The 9,566-nt window shown below is 38.0% G+C and overlaps 1 protein-coding gene across 1 annotated transcript; it reads left to right on the forward strand.

The window, feature by feature from the left end:
* The first annotated feature begins 812 nt into the window (after positions 1–812).
* LOC141389554 (uncharacterized) lies at positions 813–1,880 on the forward strand. The gene has a single exon (XM_073961198.1). The coding sequence runs from the start codon at positions 813–815 to the stop codon at positions 1,878–1,880; it is 1,068 nt and encodes a 355-aa protein (XP_073817299.1).
* The last annotated feature ends 7,686 nt before the right edge of the window (positions 1,881–9,566 follow it).

Genomic DNA, 9,566 nt, shown 5'->3' on the forward strand with positions numbered 1-9,566 from the left:
TGGCTGGCAGCCCCAGCAATAGGTGCGGATGCGATGGCCCAATCAGCCACCCATCTTTAAAACACCAGATTACAGAAACATCAACAAGCAATATAAGAACTGATAACCCCTCGATGACGACATATGGATTTAAAACCCGGTTTATGATTGGAACATGGAATGTAAGAACTCTCTCTGAAACATCGAGACTCTACCAAGTCCAGAGCGAAATGTCAAACTACCGTTTAGTTGTCCTTGGACTAAGTGAAGTCCGCTGGACGAATTCCGGAACATTATCACTCAAAAACGGATACAATTTCATTTTCTCTGGCAATGCTATTAGCAGAAAAAATGGGGTCGGGATAATATTATCACCAAAGGCGAACAAAGCCCTCCTTGGATATAAGACCATATCCGAGCGCATAATCATGGAAAGGCTTAACTCAAAGTTTCGCAAGATATCCATCGTACAGTGCTATGCCCCAACGGAACCAGACGATGAAGAATCAAAAGACCTATTCTACTCTCAGCTTGATGCAGTTATTAACTCTCTACCGAAGGGGGACATCAAGCTTATTATCGGTGATTTTAACGCAAAAGTGGGTTGCAATAACAGCAATTTAAGCACTGTCATGGGCACACAAGGCCTTGGGGACATAAGAAACCAAAACGGCGATAGACTGGTTGACTTCTGTGCTAGACACCGTTTATTTATTGGGGGCACAAAGTTTGCACATAAAAATATTCACAAATACACATGGGAATCCCCAGATGGTCACACACGAAACCAGATTGACCATATTCTCATCAGCAAACTTTTCCTGGGATCGCTGATGGATGTAAAAACGAGACGCGGTGCCGATATCGATAGTGATCACATGCTGTTAGTTGCTACTCTACGTTTACGCCCGGCCGTTGTAAAGCGTCAACATCAAAAGCGCAATAAACTAAATCTTCTGCAACTGCAAAACCCAGAAGTCGCGCACAGATATAAGCTAATGCTTACTGAAAGGCTCCAAGGAAGCAACTCGAATACATGGGAAAATATAACAGAAACGTGCAGAGAAGCAGCGACCACCGTCATTGGAACTGCAAAGCAAACTCTGAAGCCATGGATAACAAGCGAGACTCTCGAGGCAATAAAACACCGTAAGCGCCTACGCAATATATTCCTAAAATCCAAAACAAACGAAGCAAAAACACAGGCCAAAGCTAACTACCGTACCGCCGCAAATACTGTTAAGCGTTTAGCTCGTAGAGACAAACGTTTATATTACAATAAGCTAGCAGAACAAGCAGAACAAGCTTCTAATATTGGCAATATTCGTGGTGTATACGAAACAATTAAGATAATGAGTGGCAACAATATTAGGCCTATTTCAACAATCAAGGATGAAAACGGACAGGAATTAAGCAGCCCTGATGAGCAAATAGATCGCTGGCGTCGGTTTTTCAGCACTGAAAACCCTTCAGATAATGAGACACAGCCAAATACTTCTACTTCTACATTACGCCGCAACCCGAGGAGAGATGTAAATACAGATCCACCTACGTATGAAGAAGTATTAAGAGCTCTAAAGTCACTCAAAAATGGCAAGGCAGCTGGTCCGGATAACATACCCTCGGAACTACTCAAGTATGGAGCGGAACCCATTGCGCAAACTATCACCCCAATTATAAGAGACGTGTGGAAGACAAATGTCTTTCCCAACGAATGGAAAAATGGCACAATTGTTACAATCCCAAAAAAAGGTGATTTGACCCAGTGTAAAAATTGGCGAGGAATAACATTGTTAAACGCAATTAGCAAGGTAATGGCACAACTTATACTACACCGCATATCTCCAGTGCTCGATTCAATTTTACGGAAGGAACAGGCGGGTTTTCGCCCTGGTCGATAGTGTGCAGATCACATCAACTCCTTACGTATAATTATAGAACAGTCTGCTGAATTAAAGTCACCTCTCTATCTTTTATTCGTGGAGCGAGCTTTTGATACCGTTTACCGAGATGCTATGTGGAACGCCCTTATAAATAAAAGCCTCCCTCCTAAAATTGTATCCCTAATCAGGGAACTCTATAGAGATGCCAAAACGTCCGTCCGTTTCAACGGCAAAGAAAGTCTACCCTTCGAAACCAGTAAGGGAGTAAAGCAAGGATGTCTCTTGTCCCCCACACTTTTCCTTATACTTCTAGATTCTGTTCTAGAGACAACAAACATCGAGGCCCCCCATGGCATTCGTTGGAATGTAAATGATTTCCTTGGCGACATCGATTATGCAGATGACATTTGCTTTTTCGCCCACAACTTCGACCACATCAAAATCAAGTTGGAATCGCTTACCCGAAATGCCTCAAAAGTTGGTCTAAAAATAAGCACCGCAAAGACAAAGCTTATGAGATTAGGCACAACAAGTCAAACGCCACTCTCAATAAACGGGCAAATTATCGAAGACGTAGAAGAAAGCAAGATTACCAAAGACGGCGGATCAGAAGCAGATATCAACGATCGTATTAACAAAGCTAGAAATGCGTTCCGATCACTCAATAAAGTCTGGAGGTGTAGTGCCATATCAATCACAACTAAAATTAGGATATTTAACTGCAGTGTCAAATCTATTCTACTGTATGGTTGTACGACTTGGAGTTTTACGCAAGCGACCACTAGAAAGCTCCAAGTATTTATCAATCGGTGCCTACGCCAACTTCTAAGAATCTTCTGGCCTATAAAATATCAAATTCGGAACTACTACTCCGAACCAATTGTAGCCCTGTCGAGGTAGAAATTCGAAGGAGGAAATGGACTTGGATAGGCCACATCTTTCGGCGACCACACAGTGACATCGCCAGAACAGTTCTAGACTGGAATCCGCAAGGACAACGTAAGAGAGGACGCCCAAGAAACACATGGATCCGTTGTACAAATAGAGAGCTTGAATCAGCCCATATATCCTGGGGCCAGGCAAAACATCTGGCCAATGATAGAAGGAGATGGAGAGAGCTTGTCGATGCCCTATGTTCTACCTGAACTTTTTACATCTGTTTTTTATGTAATTAATGCAATTTTTTTTTATGTAAGATGTACTGATGTAAATAAAGGACATATATATATATATAATCCGGTGCATTGAACCGGCCGCCATAATATGGATGGTATAATTAAATTTGTCATTCCGTGGTGAAAAAAATACACGAACACAAACACATAATTGTTGAGATGACGGCCCTTGGTTAAAGATTCCTCCGAGACAATCCGGTGCATTGAACCGGTCGTCATAATTAAATTTGTCATTCCGTCATATTAGTCCGAGACCCTATAAAGTATGTATACATATATTCTTGATAAGCATAAAATTCTATGTCGATATGTGCGTGTAGAAATCAAGATACAAGTCGCAATATTTACGATAGAGCCTTAAAATTTTCTACAGAAGCTTCTATTACTGCTTGGTTATTTGGTATTGGAAGTAGGATATATCGGTCCACGTTTTGATAGGTTGGATATTGCGGGTTCTCAGAGGGCAAAAAGATCAGTTCGACTTGAAATATTAATAATAGTATATAGAACATATTTGCAAAAATGTTGAGGAATATGTATTGGAATATACAAGTTATAGATATTTAAAAAAAAAGAATTTTTGTCGATTTGTTCCATATCCACACTTATGACACAAATGTGAAATATTGTAAATCACATGGAACAAAGTGACAAAAAATTTTCCATCTTTGCCTCAATAAATTAAATGCTTCTAAATCGAAAATTTAAGTTCTGACTTTGGAATTGAGTTTTTAAACTTGTAAGATTTTAAAATATTAATTTCATAACGGAAAAAAGTTAAAGCTATAGCGTCGATGCGTGGATATCTAGGAAACTGGAGCAGGTAGGAGAAAGCCGACTAGAAATTCAGCAAGAGCATACCGGAAAACCCTGGAAACCACATGTATCTCAAAAAGTCGAAAATGGCGTATGGAACACTTAAGCATGACACCGACGATAAGTCAATTTGTTCAACAGAATCTCACCAGGTCATATAGCACGATTAACTAAATTAATTAAAATCTCACAAATAATGATTTTCTCCCTAAATATATATTAATGAAATCTCCTTAGGTGAAGTCCATTTTTTGGGATGTACAACGATACCACCTGACTTGAGGACTTTAAAAGGATTTGAATACAAAGTGGCTGCGACTTGATATTTCTGATTGTCATTGGGTAGAAAATTATCAAACAATTATTTATATTTTGACAGTTCATCCTGATTTTACTTGACAACCTTCAAGATAAAGGGAATGGCTTATATCCTTCCATATTTCGGATTCTGAATGGATAGACAATGGATAGACAATGTTTCGTTAGTATTTTTATTCTTCAGTTGGCGTATTAGACTCTTCCTCGAAATAAGCCATGACGTAACGGAAGAACATTGCATGTACTTTCATAAAGAAAGGAAACTATCTTTTCCATTTTACTTCAATTCAATTCGTGGTGGAGGGTAAAAAAGTTCGGTTCCGAAGTAATCGCCTTTCTGAATTGTTACTCTTTAATATTAGATGCTTTGATCATTACTTCTAATGAATTTACAGACTCTCAACGTAATAGTGATTCAAATAAACTGTGATTAGTGGTTCAAGGAGATTCCACCCCTCTTATAATTTTAGATAAGGATAGGAAGATTTATTTGAAATTAGTTATTTACACTGTTCTTTTGAATAAAGAGGCTCTCGTTGTTTTACAAAATTCTGGACTCAAACAGAAATTGAAATAGCTTTCATTTAATCATTGATTCCATTTAACCATCATTTCCGTGTTTTACTTGTCCATTTTTTTTTTTTTTTGGCAAAAAGCAAACATCCTTTTGTTCCCATGGAATTAGGGGAAAACGATAAAGACTCTTTTTTGGAAAGTATTATTATTTATTTGCTCAAATTAAAAGGAATTAGACCACTTGTAATGCTCCATTTCTAAATTTAAATATTAAAACTTCACTTTCATATGATTTTTATTTTTTCGTTAGAAAATAAAGTTCCCTCAGGAAAATTAGGAATGCTTCCGGTGTACATACTTCACCTAGTTATTACACATTCATTTATTTCTTTTTTGAGGAAAATTGAAAGTTATTTACAGGGATTTGCTTATTTGTTTGTCAGGCAGTGAGTTCCTTTGAGTGTTGATGCTGAATAATATTTTCATAAATCTCAACATTCAAAAGAGAAAGAATAAATATGAATAGTATAATGTGAGTGCTGGCCAACGTTTAGTGAAGTACTTCATAAACAAATGTTCAATTTAGGTTAGAGCAAGGATGGAACAAGGAAGATTAGATGAGGCATAACAATGATGGAAACAATACGAGGGCTGCACCGCGTGTTGGCAGGCGCCATTTGTTTTTTTTTTAGCCTAAACGTACTGAGGAACGTTTGTCATACGACCATGTGCTGTGTTATATACAGTGACTTGAAAAATTTACAAAAAAAAATGGAATTTACTTTTTCACAACTTTCGACGTGGATAGTCACGGCAAGAGTGCATCGATCAAATTAAATCTTTGTATGTCATTAAGGGCCTTTCTACAGCACTAAGAAAAATTGGTTTAGTGGATTCAATCGTGGCTGGCACTGGCCGCTAAAAATTGGCCGTTGTGCCAGAAAAAATTAAGCCGTGCGTGAACGGATAATGCAAGATCGGTATGTTATATACCGTGAGGTAGAGGCATAGTTGGGCATTTTTTCATGAACACCGCAAAACTGGATTTTTCTCGCTGGATTCAACAAAATTGGCCAATCGCTCAAAAAAGGCTCTTGTAGATTTGTGCAAAGAAATTGAGAAAAAAAAGCGAACGCGGTGCTTAAAACGACGTGTATAAGATCCCCACAGACGACGAATTTTGAATCTATGCTTAGGAGCACGAAACAAAACAGGAATCAACCGTGTGGGTCTTCGAAACGAGCCCAATCCAACGAAATTTGTTCATGTAAGAAGCACTTCAAAGCAAATGGTGCATGTTTCTTCGGAAAAACTGACCGTGTGTCGACCAAACTACTTGAGAAATGTAGGACTCTTAATTATGAGTGGTACACTACACTTTGTTTGCCTGAAGTCTCCTGAGAAATTGGAAAAACGTACAAGAAAGACGAATCATTCTGCATCATGACAATGGGAGCTCTCACACATCGATTCAAATCAGCGCGTGTTTGACCGGACAAAACGCGGAATTGATAGGTCATCCCCGTACATTCCTGACTGGGAATCCAATGACTTCCAGCATATCAAAAAAAGGAGGTGATCAATGATTTTCGTCGGCAGATGCTTTGATCATTAAAGTGTTCAAAAACAATGTTTTAGAGGTGTCTCAATCGGGGTGGAAAAGGTGATTCAACAATTGGCTTGAGCGCATGAAGAAGTCCATAAATCATGCCACAGACTTACAATAAAACTATTTTTGAAGTTAAATATTCGCGTTTTCATGGTTAGGCCAGATAGTTATCGTTCAGCCCTCGTAATGGGGGATTTATGCAAAACTTATTTTTTATAATTAAAAATTAAAATTTTCATTCAGAAGAGAAACAAATTAAAATTGTATTTTCGCACCCATAAGTACGAATTTCCAAGACTACCTCAATCCTACAGGCAATGGTACTAAATTTGTACAATTTGGATTTCGGTGAACGGATCCTGAAATTTAAAAATTTTGTTTACTGTTGGCCTGTAGGATTGCGGTAGTTTTGGAAATTCGTGCTTATAGGTACGAAAAGTACTAAATGCCACTAAGTTTGGTACAATTTAGATTTGGGTGAACGAATAGCGGTGGAATCCTGAAACTTGGAATTAGGTTTACTGTTGGAGTGTATGATTGAGGTAGTTTTGGAAATTCATACTTATGAATTGGTACAATTTGGATTTGCGTGTATGAATAGAGCTGGAATCCTGAAATTTGGAATTAAGATTACTGTCGAAGTGTAGGATTCAGGTAGTTTTGGATAAACGTACTTGTGGGTTGGATTTTTATACCCTCAGCATTTATGCTAACGAGGGTATATACACTTTCATACGGGCAAAATGTGCCTCATCGACATAATGGTTTTAGACCCCAAGTATGTTTGGACGAAATGTGTTTCAGACAATTTTGAGTCGATTGAGATTGTCTGTCCGTCTGTCTGTCTGGCTGGCTGGTGCGCACGATAACTCTCGAACGGATGAACCGATTCCGTTCAAAGTTTGGCTTTCGTAATATTTTGTCCAAACTTAGTTTAAGTTCGAAGATGAGCTATATCGGTCAACTCCTGCCTCCTCAGGGGCAAGTCCGTAATTCTTGAGAAAATGGCCGGAAATGTGCAAAAAGCCGCTATGACACCTTGTGTAGTGGTTGGAGCACAAGATAACTCTCGAACGTATCTGTCGATTCGGTCCAAAATTTGGCCTTCGTAATATTTTATCAAAGCATAGTTTAAATTCGAAGATGGGCTGTATCGGTTCACTTCTTCAGGTACCTCTCCCACAAAACTTCAAAAATGTTCGGAAAAATTTTGCGCACGATAACTCTTGAAGGGAGTGACCGATGTAATTCATACTTTGCACATCCTAATATATCTACCAGATATAGATCAGGTTCGAATATGGACTATATTTGTCTACTCCTTCTGGTACCTCTCACACAAAATTTCGGATAAGTTCACTTTAAGACCTGCTCTCGAATCACTTTGATTTTTGTTGAAGCGTCCAAAAAAGCGCCACAAAATTCTGAAGAGACCTTAAAATACATTCGATCTGTCCGGCGGTGAAAGTCTCGCTTCACATTGGCTGAGGGTATATATCTGTCGGCAAAGCCGACTGACAATTTTTTAATTGTTTTATTTGATTTATATTAGTGACGGATAGCGCTGGATTCCAAAAACAAAATAAATATTGATTAATAATGGTATTTTTACAACAGCAGTATTCGCCAATTACATATTAAATATTGTTTATTTGTTTTTTATATCCTTTCCACATACGAAGTAGCAGTCACTTTGCTAGTAAAATAGGAAATAATTGTGGTACCACTGTGGTGCAATGGCACACCCGCCTTGCACACATAAGGTCGTGGTTCGATTCCCCTGCCAGGCAACATCAAAACACTTTTCAACGGTCGCAAAATACCCCTCAGTAATGTTGGTGACATTTCCTGAGTATTTCAGCCATGTAAAATTTCTCTACAAAAGTGGTGTCTTAGACACGCCGTTCGGACTCGGCGATAAACTGTAGGTCCCATATCATTGAGCTAATATGAATCGGGGTGCACTCATTTATATGAGAGAAGTCTCCCTTGTCCCTTATGGGATGTTTGTGGAACAATTATTATCAATTTATACAGATGCAACTCATATAGGAGTACATATGTATGTATGCCTTGTTCCCGTACCTTTTAAAGGGAAAACTAGCTGTCAAAATTTTCTGTGCATAAAATATCAGAAGAAAGCGTCATTCTGCTCCATTTTTTATTTAAAGAGAAGTGAAAATTTGGAAAAATTTAATTATTTTGCAGGTTCTGGAATACAACTATATTATCGTGGAGTTGTCATCAAGAATGTTATTAATATTAAATTAAATTTTCTTATATTAGTAAGAAAGGAGATAAATACGCCAATGTTTTAGGAAAAAAATAGCAACATGAAAGGAAATACAATTTCGTAGGGTCACAAATGACTTAAGGCTACATTTGTTTATGTACTAAAAAGGGTCATTGTTGAGTGAATTTATGTTAATTTCTATGGACATAGCACCGCTACAACGAAATAAGGTTTATATTTGCTACATAAATAATTTTCTATGATATAAAGTGTTGTAATAAAATATAAATTATATTTTACACTCTCACACCCTGCTGTCCCAGTTATGCATGATTTTTAAACTGGGTATGAATGGTTGGGTGCGGAAATACGATTAAGAACGCACGAACATAAGAAAGAATAATGTTTGTTCATTGAGATTTAATGAAAGTTAAAGTTATTTTCCCTTTTCCACATTGTGGTATAGGGTATAACAAGTGGGAAAAGCGTTAAGTTCGGTCGGGCCGAACTTTTTATACCCTCCACCACAAATTTCAGCCATTTCGGTGGATTAATGTGGCCACAACCTTCAAAATACCGAAAATCGGAAGTTACCGTTCTATGGGGGCTATGTGATGGCGCGGACTTTACCTACAATTTTCTGGGGGGAAGTTTTATACCCCCAACGAAGACTAAATACCAAATTTCAGCCATCTCGGTGTGATAATGAGGCCAAAACCTTCAAAATACCGAAAATCATGAGATATCGTCCTATTGGGGCTATATCAAAACGTGGACCTATATAAACACTTTATGGTAGAAATGTTTCTTAGCCTCTGGAAACACAAAATACAAAGTTGCAACCGATTCTGTTGTCAAATGGGACTAATACTTTCAAAATATATTAAAATGACGCGTACTTTATATGGGGCGTTATCTGGGGGCTATACCAAAACGTGGACCTATATAAACCAACTTTGGTAGGAATGTTTTTTGGCTTCTGGACACACAAAATACCAAATAACAATCAATTCGGTGGTAAAATGGGACAAATATCT

Source organism: Musca autumnalis, unplaced genomic scaffold (genome assembly GCF_047663935.1).
Source record: "Musca autumnalis isolate F117 unplaced genomic scaffold, ASM4766393v1 scaffold_1, whole genome shotgun sequence".
Lineage (NCBI taxonomy): Eukaryota > Metazoa > Arthropoda > Insecta > Diptera > Muscidae > Musca > Musca autumnalis.

Excerpts from the sequence above, each read along its gene's own strand:
- LOC141389554 (XM_073961198.1), top strand. The coding sequence starts at position 813 with ATGGATGTAAAAACGAGACGCGGTGCCGATATCGATAGTGATCACATG.